Genomic DNA, 18,189 nt, shown 5'->3' on the forward strand with positions numbered 1-18,189 from the left:
AAATTAAGATGGAAAGTAAAAGATTTTTTGAACTGAACATCAATGAGTATGCAAGCTTTCAAAATTTATGGGACACAGAAAAAGCAGTGAAGTTCATAGACTTAAATGTTTAGATCAAAAAGACAGAAAGATCACAAATTAACAATGTCATATTACACAGAAAGGAACTAGAAAAAGAAGAACAAATCAAACCCAAAGCTAGCAGAAAAAAAGAAAGAACAAAGCTCAAAGCAGAGCTAAATGAAATGGAAATAAACAAACTAAAAAATACAGAAGATCAATGAAACAAAAAGGTGGTTCTTTGAAAAGATAAACAATATCAATAGACCACTAGCTAGATTAACCAGAAATAGAAGAGAAAGTACTCATATAAGCTCAATCAGAAATGAAAAAGGAGACATTACCTGATACCACAGAAATATAAAATATCATCCATGACTATTCTGAAAACCTCTGTACATAAAAACTAAAAAAACCTAGAGGAAATGGATAAATTTTTGGAAACACCTAACTTCCCAAGCCTGAATCAGGAAGAAATGTAAATCCTGAACAGACTAACAATGAGTAGCAAGATTGAAATAGTAACAAAAAAATCTCCCAGCAGAAAAAAAAGGCTTCAGATGGATTCACAGGTGAATTCCACCAGACCTACAAAGAAGAGCTGGCATCTATTCTACTGAAATTGTTCCATAACATTGAGAAGGAGAGAATCCTCCCTAACTCCTTCTAAGAAGCCAGTATCACCTTGATACCAAAGCCAGGAAAGAATACAACAAACAAAGAAAACTACAAACCAATATCCCTTATGAACATAGAAGCAAAATCCTCAACTAAATACTAGCAAACTGAATTCAATAGCACATCAAAAAGATGATTCATCATGATCAAGTGGGTTTCAACCCAGGGAAGCAAGGATGGTTCAGTATATGCAAATCAATAAATGTGATTCATCATATAAACAGAAGTAAAAACAAAGACCATATGATCAACTCAATACATGCAGGAAAAGCATTTGATAAAATCCAGCACCCTTCATGATAAAAATCCTCAACAAAGTAGGCATTGAAAAGCATACCTCAAAATAATAAAAGCTGTGTACGAAAAGCCCATAGTCAAGATCACACTGAATGGGGAAAAGCATTCCCCCCTAAAACTGGAACAAGACAAGGATGCCCACTGTGACCACTTCTATTCAACATAGTCCTAGCCAGAGCAATTGGGCAAGAGAAAAAAATAAAAGACAACCAAATCAGAAAAGAGGAGGTCAAACTATCCCTGTTTGCCAATGATATGATCTTATATCCAGAAAACCCTGGAGTCTCCACCAAAAGACTCCTAGAATTGATAAATAAATTCAGCAAAGTCTCAGGTTACAAAATCAATGTACACAAATAAGTAGCGTTTCTATAGACAGATAACAGTCAAGCTGAGAGTCAAATAAAGAACTCAATACCATTTACAATAGCTGTGAAGAAAAGAAAATGCCTAGGAATTTACTTAATCAAGGAACTGAAAGATCTCTACAAGGAGAACTACAAAACACTGATGAAAGAAATCATAGATGACACCATAAAAATTCTAGAAGAAAATGTAGGAAGAACTTTTGTAGATGTTGGTGTAGGCAAAGAATTTATGACTAAGACCCCAAAAGCAAAGGCAGCAACAACGAAAATAAATAAATGAGACTTAATTAAATTAAAAAGTTTCTGCCTAGTTTCTACCATCAGTAGACAACCTAAAGAATGGGAGAAATAAATAGACAACCAAAAGAATGGGAGAAAATATTCACAAACCTTACATCCAACAAAGGGCTACTATCTAGAATCTACAAAGATCCTGTAAAAATCATCAAGAAAAAACCAAACAACTCCATTAAAAAGTAGGCAAAAGATATGACAGGAGTTTTTTCCAAAGAAGATAGACAAATGGCCAAAAACATACCAAAAAAAAAAAAAAATGCTCAACGTCACTAATCATCAGGGAAATACCAATTCCCAAACCACAGTGAGATATCACTTTACCCCTATCAGAATGGCTGTTACTAAAAAATCAGAAAACAATAGGTGTTGATGTGGATGTGGTGAAAAAGGAATGCTTATACAATGTTAGTGGTATTTTAAATTAGTATAACCTCTGTGCAAAACAGTATGTAATACAGTATGTATATTCCTCAAAGAACTAAAAGTAGACCTACCATTCAATCTAGCAATCCCACTACTGGGTGTCTATCCAAAGGAAAAGAAGTCACTATATCAAAAGTCACCATCAGAAGTCACTATATCAAAAAGACATTTGCACCTGAATGTTATTGCAGCACAATTGACAATTGCATAGATACGGAGTCAACCTAAGTGCCCATTGATGGATGAGTAGATAAAGAAAATGTGGTGTGTGTGTGTGTACACTCCATGGTGTGTATATATATTATATATACATATAATATATATACACACCATAGAGTACTACTAAGCCATAAAAAGGAATAAAATTATACCTTTTGCAGCAATTTAGATGGAACTAAATCTCAGAAATGGAAAAACACACACCACATGTTCTCACTAGTAGGTGAGAGCTAAATGGTGAGTACACACAGTCATATAGTGATGTAAAGAACATTGGAAACTAAGAAGGAGGGAGGTTGAGAGATGGGGGAGGGAAAACAACTTACCTATTGAGTACAATGTACATTACTCTGGTGATGGGCACATTAAAAACCCTGACTTCAGCAATATACAATTCATTCATGTTATAAAAACACTTGCACCCCTTTTAATATTTTGAAATTAAAAAAAGGAGAATCTTTCCCATTGGGTAGGCCATTTAATATAAACCTTGTACTCAGAATATGTGAATAGAGAGTTTCTGGGTTGTTAATGTTTGGAAAAAATATGGTAAAAATGTTTGAAAAATGTATTCAGCTTGAAGTAAGGATTAAAAACCATTTAGATGAGTTTCTTCCTAATGTTTTTACTTTTCAAATTTTATCAAAGAAAGGACTGCTGCCCCTTTAAAAATATCTCAGTAAATGGTTACTTTTGAGAGTATTGTGTTCATTGTGGGTCATAATCCTTTGAAAAAGTTGTTAAAATTAGACAAGATTCTGAGAAAAATGACTAAAATTATGTCAGGGATATAAAATAGAGTTTCTTCAATGAAAGTCAATAGAAGCCAGATATGGTGGCTCACGTTAGAAAGTTGAGGTGCCACTTGAAGCCAGGAGTTTGAGACCAGCCTGGGCAACATATTAATAGCAAGACCCTGTCTCTATAAAAAATAAAAAAAATTTAGACAGATGTGGTGGTGCATACCTGCAGTCCTAGCTACTTGGGAGGCTGAGTCAGGAGGATCCCTTGAGCCCTGCTGAGCCACTGCACTCTTATATGGAATGGAATTGTTTGTCCGGGATAAGGAAAAGAAATGATTTGATTTCTGTTTTCATCTATTTTTATGGGGAGGATATGGAGCAGTTATTTTCATTGTTGATAGAACAAATAGTTAAAGAAAGTTAGCTCGTATCAGAGAAGAGGATTTAGTCAGCTGAATGAAGAGCCTTTGGACCACAAGGTTAACGAACTTCCAGTGGATGAAGGAACAGTTTCTATTAGCGTGGTGGAGTGAAAAGATCTTGAAATAGTCCTGGCTTGAAATCCTAGTCCCACTTAACATCTCTGACCCTCATTTTTTTCATTTGCAAAAATGAGAATACTAACATATATCCTGAAAGATGTACTAAGATTAAAATGAGATAATGTGTTGACAAGTACCTGGGAAATAATGTTAGCTCCTTTCCCCTTTCTAGTGCATGCCTGGCATGTAATAAACACTCAATTGCTGTTCTTGGTCCTGTGGAAATCTTTAAAGGGAGAGGGATAAGCATCTCTCCTAGATGATTTAGAAATTTACCTGGCTAAACATAGGGAGTTGGACCAAATGACCCTTTGAAAGTTTTTTACAGACTGAATTCAGAGAAGGCCTGTTAAATATAGGATAGCTCATATGTAGATCTTAGTGGATATATTAGTGTTGTTTTGTTTCAGAAGTTGAATCTGTTGACTTTTAGATTTGTTTTGCTACGCTCTGATCCATTAGCACAGAAAGCTAAAGCACAGAAACCATAACTAGGAACTTTTTTCTTGAAGAACAGCATGAAAAGAAGCAAAATAACTTTCCAAATTATTTCTTTGTCCATTCCTTAAAATATCACAATTCCCCAAACTTCCATTTCATTTTCTCCCAGTGTTACCCTATTTAAACTCATGAGGACAGCCAGGCTAGATGATATTTTGGGCAGCTCACTGTGGGAGCTAAGTCAAAATGATTTAGATGGTCTTTAGTCACAAGACAAGAAAATAGTGTGATTGGTGTATTAAGGAATTTTTGAAAATTTGTAATTTTCTGTACTTTATAATGTAGTGGGCTTCCAATGAATGGATTCTTTCAGTTATTTTCTGAAAAAAGTTTTGATTTACATTTTTCAGAGTGGTGAAAGCATGTTTCTCGGTAGGTGCATTACCTTGTTTGCAATTCACTTGAATTGCATAGAACAAACCCAAGCTTCTGGGTCAGAATTCCTGAGTTCTGGTAGTAGTCATACCATTTGCTCTCAATGACTTTGACAAGTTAATTTATTGTCTAAATATTTTCTTTCATAATCTGTAAAATGGGGGTAATATTGGTATTTATAGAATTATTGTTGAGAGGTAAATGTGACACCATGTGTTATAGCACTTTGAAAAACATGAAATTTGAAATATGAACATTATGGACATGAAAGAGACCTGAAGACAGCTTCTTAATGGTTTTACTAAATATAAAATTGTTAATCCAAATCTGATCATGAAGCCTTAAGGAAGGCAATTGAATCCAGCAGTGTGGTAAAGGCAGTGGATTCAGGATCATTTGATTTGGGATCACTTGATTCAGGGTCTAATCTTGACTTTGCTACTAATGGTTATAACATCTCACAGTATTTACTTAACCTGACTGTTCCTCAGTTCCTCATCTGTAGCAAGGATTGTTTGTTTCTAAGGATTGAGTAAAGAGTAAGTTAGATAGATACTGGTTTTAAAAGTGCACTATAGAATGTTATATTCTGAGTCCAACACGTCTAAGTTATACCTTTAATGTTAGGAAGAGAAGAATTTTTTAATATATTATTAGAAAGAAATTAATAATATTAGGTAATCAGGCATTCACAAGGGACCCAGAGAATGGCACAAATCAGTTTGTTAAATTTTCCCTTGAGCTGCCTCTCTGATGTGGTGAGTTCTCCAGGGATGAAGATCAGAAAGTTTTTGCTCTCTTCTTTCACTTGTCCTCTCAGTCTTTATTTTTTCTTCTCTCCTTCTGGGGTCCCAATCTGTCATGTTTTTGCCTTCTGGCTCGTGCTTTGTTGAGGTTAAGCTGGAGGCGTGTGGATGAGCGATGAGTTGGGAGCTTCAAGTCTTTCAGGTTGTGATGAAGAAAAACAATCTTCCTGTTCCAGGCTCTAAGTGCAATGTAAAGACCTTTCTCTTGGTGGTATTGTCCACCACTTGTAGCCGAAATTTAGTGCATTACAATGCTAACGCTTTTCTTTTTCTTATTAGAGCTCTCTTAACCAGTAAGTAGTAGAGACTGATCTTGAAACAACTAGTATAATTTCCCTCTTCTTTACCTTTACCGATAAGAGGATTGAACTATAGGATCCTTTCAAGTTTTAAAATGATATGATTTAGGTCGGAGGACTCCATAGTGTCACTGAGGTTCATAGGTAATAGATTTGGTTCTGCCTATTTTTAGATGAGCCAGTGAAAGGAGTAGAGTTCAGTGTTTCATCCATTAAATGGAATTTCCTTCATGTAGGAGAAATGTTACTTTGTGGAAATTTCTATGTGAATGTGGGTATAAGCATATTTTTAGCATCAATTAGTGGTTCAAGTGGATGTGTGTTTGGAACAGAAGGTTCGGATGCTATGTAGCTGCAGAGTCTGTGACCATGAAGTGTGAAGCCAGTGACTGGGGTGGCTGTGTTCTGTGTGCACTAAAACTGTCGTTTGATCTAAATGTACCATTCTTTGTTCCTCGGGCTGCTCTTTGTGCTTCTACTAAAGATATTTTTCCTACTAGTCAGGGCTGCAAAGTCACACTAATGGTGGTTTTCATAACCAGTGTATTACCTTCATATTAAGAAACTTAATTTCCTATTGATGGATTTCCCAAATTTATTACATTATTTTTACCTCCCACCAAACTAAAGTCTATGAATTTAAGTATCTAAGTATTTTTTGAATCAATTGCTTCTTCTCTGTCCTTTACTGAGATTCTCATCTTGTCTCTCTCTCCTGAACTACTGCCAAGTTGTTCTGATGGGTCTCCCAGCACCACACCAAGTATCTTATAAAAAGTCTCATTTGTGCAGCCATTACATTCGTAAAGTGCTTTTGTACACCTTTTCATACCAAATGATGAAGTAGATGTTATCATTATCCACATTTGACAAGTGAGAAAAACTAAGAAAGGCCAAGAATTTTCCAAAGGTTATGCAGTTTGCAAATGGTGGAAGAATTAATATTTCAGAAAATAGTTCACTAAAAAATTCATGTGCCCCAGGATAAGAACAAAATTTTCTGTAGATGACATTAGTGTAATGAATGACTCAGTATGAAGTAAAAATATGACAGAGACACAGATATATTGGAGGCTAATTTTTTATTTTGGAAATGAAGCCAACTACTTAAAAAAAGTTTTAATATTTTTGTTGTTTTAGGAAGTAATTAGATTGAGTAATGTAACTTAGAAAAATGCTTGACAGTTTTCAAATTCATGCCTGTTTATTGAACATATGCCAGAATTGACTTACAGTTTCTATGTACTTTTTAACAAAATAAGATTTTAAATAATACTTTAGAAACACACACATGATGTTTTCCCCCATGGTGCCTCTCTCTCTATTTCTTTTCTTCCTTCTTTCCTTCCTTTGCTTTTTTTCTATTTCATTTGGCAAACTCCGAAAGTAATGAGAAGAATAGGTATAGAGAAATGAATGAAAATGTTAAATAGACTTAACTTGTATTGGAAATAATCTTTTAAAAGTATTAATTTTATAATTTAGGAGATTGTGATGTAAAGGAAACACAGAAACACTTTCACAGGTAATAGTGTGCATGTTTTTCCCTTATTTTCTAGATTGTATAATTTTTAAAAAATAAAAACCAGGCCAGGTGCAGTGGCTCAGCCTTTAATCCTACCACTTTGGGAGGTTGAAGTGGGAGGATCGCTTGAGGCTAGGAGTTTGAGACCAGCCTGGGCAATGTAGTGAGACCCCCAACTCTACAAAAATAATTAAAAAAAAATTGGCTGGCTGAGCATGGTGGCATGTACCTGTAGTCCCAGTTATTGGGGAGGCTGAGGTGGGAGAATTGCTTGAACCTAGGAGCCTGAGTTTGCAGTGAGCTATGATGATGCCGCTGCTCTCCAGCCTGGGTGACAGAGCAAGACCTTATCTCAAAAACAAATAAAAACCCACTAAATCATTTCTATTATTTCAAAATGATCATATTTTATTTTTTATTCAGGTTTTACTTTTTTAACTTTTTAATTTTGAAATAGTTTTATACTTTAGAAAAGTTGCAAAAATATACCCTTCGCAGTTTCACCTAATGTTAACACTTTACAAAAATAGTACTATGATAAAACTAAGAAATTAATGCTAGTACAGTTCTGTTAACTAAATTCCATACTTCATTCAGATTTAACTTGTTTTCCTTCTAATGTTCAGGTTTTATTTTTAGTGAGTTTTTGAATACGTGAGTGAATGAAAGATGAGAGAGTATAAGAAAATAGCATTGAGAACAAAAGAGATGCCATTATCATCATTATTTCTTATAGCTGAGTAATACTCCATGGTATACATATACCACATTTTACTAATCCATTCATGAATTGATGGGCATTTGGGTTGTTTCCACATCTTTGCAATTGTGAATTGTGCTGCTATAAACATTCGGGTGCAGGTGTCTTTTTTATAGAATGACTTTTGTTCTTCTGGGTAGATGCCCAATAATGGGATTGCTGGATCGAATGGTAGGTCTACTTGAATCTGTTTAAGGTATCTCCATATTGCTTTCCACAGGCATTGCACTAGTTTACAGTCCCACCATCAGTGTATGAGTGTTCCTGTGTCTCCGCATCCACGCCAACATGTATTGTTTTGGGACTTTTTGATAAAGGCCATTCTCACTGGAGTCAAGTGATATCTCATTGTGGTTTTGATTGTTCTCCTGGAGAGAGTTGGAACCCATTCTATTAAGTGAAGTATCCCAAGAATGGAAAAATAAGCACCACATGTACTCACCAGCAAATTGGTTTCCCTGATCATCACCTAAGTGCACATTTGGGAATAACACCAATTGGGTGTCGGACAGAGGTGGGGGGTGGGAGGAGGGGATGGGTGTATACTTACATGATGAGTGCGATGCGCACTGTCTGGGGAATGGACATGCATGAAGCTCAGACTTGGGGGGATGGGGGGGCATAGGCAATATATATAACCTGAACTTTTGTAACCCCATAATAAGCTGAAATAAAAATAAATAAATAAAAAATACAAGTCCATTATGAAAAAAAAAAAAGAAAATAGCATTGAGAACATTGAGAATGGAGAAATACACAAATGAATATGGGAAGTGAATAATAGGAAGACTCTCAATATTTAATACTTTGTCCTCCCACTACAACTGTCTTAAGCGTTAATTAGAGACTTTTCCCTTTCTTACCTTTGTTGATGACAGGCATATCTCTTAGTTTTACAGAAAAATTATCACAAATCTTTCTTATAAAAGAGTTACATTAATTTATTAAAAGAGCTAAATACATTTAGAGCAGTTTCTAAGTGACCATGAAAAAATACAAATTCTACCATCAATTTCTAGAATTATAACTTAGTAAAATAACAGTGTTATTTTATTTCTAAAAGTCTACATATGAGTTTAAATCCACTTCTAATGTAAATTATGGTGCGATTCTAGGGCATATTGCTTAACGAGGTCAGTTAATTACCCTTTTTCCCTCAAATATATTTTCACTAAGACTTTTGAGTGAGGAATCCCTGTACCCTTTCACAGAAGGAGACAGTACCACCCCATTTATCCCAGATTTAGGAGGAGGGAGACATTGTTTTGTATTGTCATAGCAGTAGGGCTCCGCTGGAGTTCTTGATGTGGAAGGGGGGTTTCATACCTTGCATATACACAGACCCTTCTCTGCTTCTTTTCTTGTGCCTGGGAATACTTAGTCACTTCACAGCCACCATGTGGTTCACTATGGGGCTTCCTACTCACTCTATGGTAATTTGTTTTCATTTCCTTGTTCCTCTGGCCTGCTGACAATTCTTGAATGACAGGAATATGTTTATAAGGGATTTTCATAGTATGAGCATAGCCACCTCTGAATTGTACTAGAGAATGAATGGTATGTCTTCTTTAGTTATTGTTACCAAACAGCCTTGAATGAAATACAATTTGTAAAGTTTCTACTAAACATATGTTCTTTTTAGCAGGCATTTAAAAAGATTTTTAAAACTTTATTTTTACTTTTTGTGCTTTATTAAATTACCAGAATTATAATGGTGTTTTAAAAAATATAATAGCTTTATGGAGACATTTATACAATTCATATATCATATAACTCACCTATTTAAGGTGTACACTTTAATGGTTTTTAGTATAATTCATAGGTTGTGCAACCATATCACAATCAATTTTAGAATATTTTCATCACCCCATAAAGAAACCCTATGCCCAGGAGTAGTCACTCCCTATTCATTCCCATCTCCTCTTAGCCCCTGGCTAATCCACTTTCTGTCTATGGATTTGCCTGTTCTGGACAGTTCATGTAGATGTAATCATACAATATGCAGCGTTTTGTGACTGGATTCTCTCACTTAGCATAATATTTTTAAAGTTCCTCCATGTTGCAGCATGTATTAGTACTTCATTTCTTTTTTGTTGCTTAAAATATTCCACTGGATGGCTATATCATAGTTTGTCCCTTAATCAGTTGGTGGACATTTGAATTACTTCTATTTGTAGGTTATTATCAATAATGCTCCTATAAAAATTGCGTCTGAGCTTTTTGTGAGGACATGCTTTCATTCTCTTGAGTATGTACCTAGGAGTGAAATTGCTGGGTCATATGGTAACTCTATATTTAACTTTTGAGGAACTGCAAACTGTTTTCCACAGTTACTACCCCATTTCACAATCCCATAAGCAGTGAATGAGGGCTCCAATTTCTCTGCATCCTTGCTAACACTTGTTATTTATCTCTCTTTCTCATGATAGCTATCCTTGTGAGTGTGAACTATTTCATTGTGTTTTTAATTTACACTTCCCTAGTGGCTAAGGATGTTGAGTATCTTTTCATGTGCTTATTGGCTCTTTGTATGTATGGTCTTTGGAGAAATGTCTCTTTAAACCGTCTGCCTATTTTTAAATTGGGTTATTTGTCTTTTTACTGTCGAGTTGTAAGCTCATTGTGGTTTTCATTTGCATTTCTCTGAAGGCTAATGATGTTAAGCATCTTTCCATATGCTTAGCGACCGTTTGTATATTCTCTTTGGAGAAATGTCTGTTCAGATCTTTTGGTCATTTTTAAATTAAGCCATTTTCCTTCTTACTTTTGAGTTATAAGTATTCTTTATAAATTCTGAACAGATATATGATTTGCAAAAACTTTCTCTCATTCTTTGGGCTATGTTTTCGTTTTCTTGGTGGTATCCTTTGAAACATATTTTAAATTTTTAATTTTAATGATGTTCTATTTTTTCTTTTGCTGCTAAGTGCTTTGGTGTTTTTTGTTTTTTTATTTGTTTGTTTTTTTAATTGGACAGAGTCTTGCTCTGTTGCCCCAGGTAAAGTGCTGTGGCATCATCATAGCTCACTGCAACCTCAAACTCCTGGGCTCAAGTGATCCTCCTGCCTCAGCCTCCTGAGTAGCTGGGACTACAGGTGCGCACCACCACACCTGGCTAATTTTTTTCTATTTTTGGTAGAGAGAGGGTCTCACTCTTGCTCAGGCTTGTCTTGAATGCCTGAGCTCAAGTAATCCACCCACCCCAGCCTCCCATAGTGCTAAGATTACAGGTGTGAGCCACTGTGCCCAGCTTTAGTGTTATGTTTTATATCTAAGAAATCATTGCAAATCCAAGATCATGAAGATTTATGCCTATGCTTTCTTCTGTTTTATAGTTTTAGCTCTTATATTTAGGTTTTTGGTCCCTTTAGAGTTAATTTTTGTATGTGCTATGAGGAGGGGGTCCAACTTCATTCTTTTGTATTTTTTTTTACCATTTTAGGAAAAGACTGTTCTTTTTCAATTGAATTGTCTTGGCATGCTTATTAAAAACTACTTGCACATAAATCTAAGAATTCTCATTGTTTATATGTCTGTCTCATGCCAGGACCATGCTGTCTTGATTTCAGTAGCTTTGTAGTAAGTTTTGAAATTGGGAAGCATGAGTCCTCCAACTTTGTTATTCTTTTTCTAAATTGTTTGCTATTATTCATTGCTGGTATTTCCGTATGACTTTTAGGATTAGATTTTATTTCTACAAAAAAGATACCTAGGATTTTGGTAGTTGGAATTGCCTTGAATCTGTAGATCAATTTGGGAAACATTGCCATATTAACAATACTGAGTCTTCTGATCCATGACCATGAGATGTCTTTTTGTTTATTTGGGTCTTCTCTAATGTCTTTCAACAATGTTTTGTAGTTTTCACAGTATAGGTTTATACTTTTTATGTTAAATTTTTTCCTAAATATTTTATTCTTTTTGATGCTATTTTAAATATAATTACTTTCTTAATTTAATTTTTGGGTTGTTCATTGATTGCTACTATGTAGAATACAATTGATTTTGGTATACTGTTTTGTATTATATCTTGCAATCTTGTTATGTGAATTTTTTAGTGGATTTCTTAGGATTTTCTATGTATAAGATTGCATCATCTATAAATTGAGATAGTTTTTCTTCTTTCTTTGCAATCTAAATTCATTTTATTTCTTTTTCTTCTGTAACTGCATTGGCTAAAATCTCCAGTATAATGTTGAATCAAAGTGGTGAGAGTAGACATCCTTGTCTTGTTCCTTGTCTTAGGGGAAAGCATTCAATCTTTTACCTTTAAGTATGATACTGTGTTTTTTAATAGATGCCCTTTATGAGGTTGAAGAAGTTCATTTCTATTCCTATTTTGTTGAGTGTTTTATCATGAAAGGTCTTGACTTCTATCAAATGCTTATTCTGTATCTATTACAATGATCATGTTGCATTTATCTTTTATTCTAATGATATGGTGTGCTATATTGATTGATTTTCAAATGTTAAATCAAGCTTGCATTTTTGGGAAAAATCCCAATTGATCGTGGTGTGTAATCCTTTTTATATTTAATATATTGCTAGATTCAGTGTGCTAGTATTTTGTTGGTGATTTTGTGTTCACATTCTTAAGAGATGTTGGTCTATAGTTTTGTGTTCTTTTCATGTCTTGTATGGCTTGATATCAGTATAATATTTCATGGAATGAGTTGAAAAGTGTTCCCTCCTCTTCTACTTTTTGGAAGAGATTGTGAAAAATTAGTATTAATTCTTTAAATATTTGGTAGAATTCACCAGTGAAGCTAAAAAAAAAAAAAGTTTAGGCTTTTTTTGTTGTTGCTGGAACTTTTGTGATTGCTTATTCAATCTAATTTTCATATTTATATTCAGTTTTAAAAATTTATTCTTTAGTCAGTTCCAGTAGTTTATGTCTTTCTAGGAATTTGTCCATTTCATCTAGGTTATCTAATTTATTGGCCTATCATTGTTCATATTATTCCCATATAATTCTTTTTATTTCTGTAAAATTGTTAGTGATGTTCTTTCTTTCATTTTTGATTTTAATAATTCAACTTTCTCTTTTTTTCTTAGACAGTTCAACCAAAGTTTTATGAATTTTGTTGATTTTTTTCAAAGAACTAACTTTTGTTTTTATTTTCTCTATTGGTATTCTATTCTCTATTTCATTAATTCTTGCTCTAATCTGTATCATTTCCTTCCTTTTGCTTGCTTTGGGTGTAGTTTTCTCTTCTTTTTCCGCTGTCTTAAGGTGGAAGACTAGGTTCTTGATTTGAGTTGGTTTGGTTCTTGTTTTTTTAATATAAGCATACAGATTTTCCTCAAACACTGCTTTAGTTGCATTTCATAAGTTATAGTATGCTATGCTTTCATTTTCACTTATCTCAAAATATTTTCTAATTTCCTGTGTGATTTTTTCTGTTACTCATTGGAGTATTGGGAGTATGTTGTTTACTGTCCATGTATATTTGAGTTTTCCAAATATGCTTCTGTTATTGACTCTAATTTTATTCCATTGTGATCTCAGAACATATTTATATGAATTTACTCTTTTAAAATTCATTTTAGCTTGTTTTATGTTCTAGGATGCAGTATAGGCTGTTCTGGAGAATATCCCACATACACTTGAGAAGAATGTGCATTTTGTTATTGTTGGATGGATTTCTTTATAGGTATCTTTTAGATATAGTTGATTTATACTGTTGTTCAAGCCTTTTATTTCTTTGTTGATTTTCTACTTAGTTGTTTCATTCACTATTCAAATTTGCATACTGAAGTCTCCTATTATTTATTCTTGAACTGTCTATTTCTCTTTTCAAAATTGTCATTTTTTGCTTTTTGTATTTTGGTGGCTTTTTTTGTTAGCTGGTTATGTGTTTATATTGTTATATCTTCCAAATTCCTTGACACTTTTTTCATTATAAAATATCTCGTTTTTCTCTAGTAATATATATATTTTTTGTTTTAAAGTCTATTTTGTCTGATATTAACATAGCCACTCCAGCTTCCTTATGGCATGATATATCTTTTTCCATGCTTTTATTTTCAACATATTTGTATTCTTGAATCCAAGTATGTTATCAGGGCTCTCTCAATTAATGTTTAAAATTATTTGGCACAAATGGTCATTCTTACCAGTGACAATGTTGTCTGTAATATATGGATGACTTATAGTATTTAATTATTTATAATTTATTGAATTATTATTAATGTTTATTTAATGTTCACATACCTCACATTATTATTTTGAATAATGTAAGGCTGTTTTTAGAATATTAATCAGGTGTGGTCCCTCCTTTTCAGGAAATTTAAAATATAAAGGATTTGTTATCTTAATTATTCATATTGGTCTGAGAAGCATAGCAGATAAAATATGTTTACAGCTGATCCTTGAACAATGCAGAGGTTAGGGGCACTGACCCTCTGTGCAGTTGAAAATCTTCATGTAACTTTTGACTTTTAAAATACTTAACTTCTAATAGCTTACTATTGACCAGAATGCTTACTGATAACATAAACAGTTGATTAACAACATATTTTGTATGTTTTATGTATTATATACTATATTCTTACAGTAAAGTAAGCTAGAAAAAGGAAAATGTTATTAAGAAAATTATAAGGAAGAGAAAATATATTTACTGTTCATTATGTAGAAGTGGATCATCATAAAGGTCTTCATCCTCATCATCTTTATGTTAAGTAGGATGAGGAGGAAAAGGAAGAGAAGGGGTTGGTCTTACTGTCTCAGGGGTGGGAGAAATTGAAGATGTAGAGAAGGTAGAAAGGGAGGCAGGAGAGGCAGGTACATTTGGTATAACATTTATCAAAAAAAATCTGCATGTAAGTGGGCCCATGCAGTTCAAACCTGTGTTGTTCAAGGGTCAACTGTCTATTCATTTTATAATGAGAAAGAAGATATCTATAAACTTAAATTTGAACTTATCTCTCATTGTTAATACATTAAATAATTTTAAATCCCAATGGCAAATTTAATTTTAAATTTATTGATTCAAGTCATTATGTTACAAGTTTTGACAACAATAATAGTTAGAAGACTGCCAAACAGTCCCAGTTTTCATGGTAATATCTTCCTTGAAATTGTGTTGAAAAGCAGAGAAAAATAAGCTTAGCCACTATATAGTCTCACTTATTTGCTTTTAACATTTTTTAGTACTCTTGTAAGATGATTAACGTGGCCTATGTATGGGTTGCAGAAAAGGAAAAATTAGCTTCTGAAAATAATTCAGCAGCAGCTGGAATTAATGAATAAAGGAGGTGAATGAATGTATCAACCAGATGAAATGGGAAGTGGGGGTTTTTTAGGTCTTCTGTCCAATGAAAGTCTTAGCAGAATTAAAGGTAGTGAAAATTACAAACTCTGATATAACAATGACTAATAATAATTTTGATAATTTTGATAAGTGATTTTTATAAAGTACTTATTGTGTGTCAGGCACTGTTCTAATATTTACATATGGTCCAACAATTAGGTTGTCGAATCAGACTGACATGAATTGGAGGTGTTAATCAGTATCAAGCTTTCCTTATAATTTCAAGGATACAAGCGATGAAAAGACAGGAGAAGCAGAGAGAGAGAGAGGTCCTGGACACTGAGAGACCCTCTGAGATTATTTCTTACCACAATAGACAAAACTCTCAAGCCCAGATCAGTAGATAAGATCCTTAATGAAGTGCATGGGTTGTCTAACACAGCAGGGAGCGTTACAGGCTGTGCACCATCTTCATTTTATAGCCAGATAGTTGCATAACTCATGCCCTATGCCACATGCCCCATGTCCCATACATCCACAGATTCTAGGTTTGTTTATCATACTAATCCTAAATGAACAGTATTTTGCTAAAAGCCTTTTATGAGTACTTTTTAAAAAAAATGTTTTAAGTACCATTAGCATATTTGCTAGCTATTAGCATGATTATAAGATTAGCTCAGATCTTCTGCCTTCCTTGTTTCCTGAGAGAGCCTCTCATCCAACAGGAGAAAAATAATGATTTAATTCTTTCCTCAACAGACTAACTCATTCAAATTAAAATTCACTTTTTGTTTATTTTTTTAGTATAAACAAGGTAAAATATAGTAAGAAGGAATTAAAACACATCTAAAACATCTTTTATTTCATTTGGTTTGGTTTAGTTAGGTTAGTAGGGGCTGGGGAGAGAAATACACAGTAAATATAAGTACATTAATGGGCGGGCACGTTGGCTAACACCTGTAATCCTAGCACTCTGGGAGGATCGCTTGAGGTCAGGAGTTCAAGACCAGCCTGACCAAGAGTGAGACCCCGTCTCTACTAAAAATAGAAAGAAATTGTATGGACAGCTAAAAAATATATATATAGAAAAATTAGCCGGGCATGGTGGCGCATGCCTGTAGTCCCAGCTACTTGAGAGGCCGAGGCAGGAAGATCGCTTGAGCCCAGGAGTTTGAGGGTGCTGTGAGCTAGGCTGATGCCACGGCACTCACTCTAGCCCGGGGAACAAAGTGAGATTCTGTCTCAAAAATAAATAAATAAATAAATAAATACATTATTGTCATCAATCGATATCCACAATAGTAATTTGTTGTATTTGTTTTGTGTGTGTGTGTGCACACTTCATATACTTCTATTTGATTTAGAATAGTTGACAAATCATATGATATTTTTAATTTTCAATTTCTCTGTTTTTCTCAACCCAACCTTCAAATCAGGATGGAGATCCAGTTCGCCCAGGAGTGGCTATGACTGATCTTGCCACTGGCCTGTACGCATATGGAGCCATTATGGCTGGACTGATACAAAGATATAAAACTGGAAAAGGACTGTTCATTGATTGTAACCTACTGTCATCTCAGGTACCAATCCAAATAACATTTTAGATAATGGCATAAAAACTGTGTCTGGGTTTTACCTTTTCAGATAAAATCCTGTGATCACATGTACTAAAACAGTTAAAAAAACCTGTGAAACAACAGAAAGAAACACCACCACCACAACAACAAAAGCTGCTCTGTTTTGATGTATGTGTTTTCACAGTAAATCAAATGGGGTATGAAAATTTTGTTGTAACGTAGACATTGTTGTTGGACTAGAATTTTACAGGCTGCTTTTACTGGACTGGGTCTATTACTACTGGTGAGACAGGAGTACAGTTGTTTCTGTTTTATCACATGAGCTCTGTAACTTCTTTTGATTAGAGTTTCTTTACCTTTGACGTGTCATAGACCCCTTTGATAGTCTGGTGAAGTCTGTGGACCTTTCTTGGAATTATGTTTTTAAACCCATAAAATGAGATACTTAGGATTATAAAGGAAGCCAGTTATACTGAAATATAGTTATTCAATGTAAAAATCAAATTTGTGTTACAATATATATAATTTTTGCTAACATTAAATCACAAGATTTAGCAGTGGGTTTAATACTATTAAAATTCTGTGGTAGTATTGAGTATAAATGATATTTCAATGTATCTGTAATAACTGTAATATGATATGAAAATATGTGTAATATTAATTGGCATTCAAGTCATAGGTACTGCTAATACTCTTGTGATTTGTTACCAGCATTCATAATTGAAGAAAATGCTAAATTTTAGTTAGAGGTTGAAGAAAATAAAGGTATAATTTTTTTCCACTCAAGTTGATTAATTCCTAGAAATATGTCCATAGACTCCAGATTTAGAACCTCTGATTTAGATAGTTATCAGTTATACTACTAAACTGGTGGAATAAAAGGGTTAACTCACTCTCAAAATGACATTTTGCCTCCTTTTTACTGGATCAGACCCAGATGCTGTACCATATGAGGAAGTTGATTCTGAATAGATAATTTTTCAGGGATAGAAAAAGAAAATATCTAATTTGTGCAAGGAGACATTTTACTGTGGGAAAAACTACTTTCTGGATATAGAGACCTCAGTTGGGAATTTCAGATTTAAAAGGCATACATGGGAAAATAGTAAACTTGGAACACTGCTTTGGACATTTTTTTCTCTTAGGCAAAATTAAGGAGGTGTATAGAAATAAAAAACATCAATATGGTTGAAGATGCAATACTACGTATGGGTTTTCACGTAACAGTAGCTTTGAGTCACAGTGAGAATTTTAATGGTTCTTTAAAGGGTAAAAGAACTCTCTTCAAATGAATGATCTCCCTTCTTAATAGAGAACCACAGATGTTAGTTATGGGAAGGAGCTGCAAGTCTTTTCTTCTTTCCCCTAATTTTTTAGCTGAGGTAGGTTTTAAACCTGAGGTAGGTTTAGTGACTGGATAACAGTTGCATTCATAAGTGTGGCAGCCATGAAGGTTTCATGGACGT

General features: G+C 34.0%; 1 protein-coding gene across 1 annotated transcript in view; it reads left to right on the forward strand.

Annotated features, from left to right (window-relative positions):
- The window catches only part of SUGCT (succinyl-CoA:glutarate-CoA transferase), a 699,594-nt gene that overhangs the window by 73,643 nt on the left and 607,762 nt on the right, over nucleotides 1-18,189 (forward strand). The window contains 1 exon segment of the mRNA XM_045564447.1: nucleotides 16,583-16,726. Within this exon segment, the coding sequence (XP_045420403.1) occupies nucleotides 16,583-16,726 (144 nt within the window).

This window comes from Lemur catta, chromosome 11 (genome assembly GCF_020740605.2).
Source record: "Lemur catta isolate mLemCat1 chromosome 11, mLemCat1.pri, whole genome shotgun sequence".
Taxonomy (NCBI): domain Eukaryota; kingdom Metazoa; phylum Chordata; class Mammalia; order Primates; family Lemuridae; genus Lemur; species Lemur catta.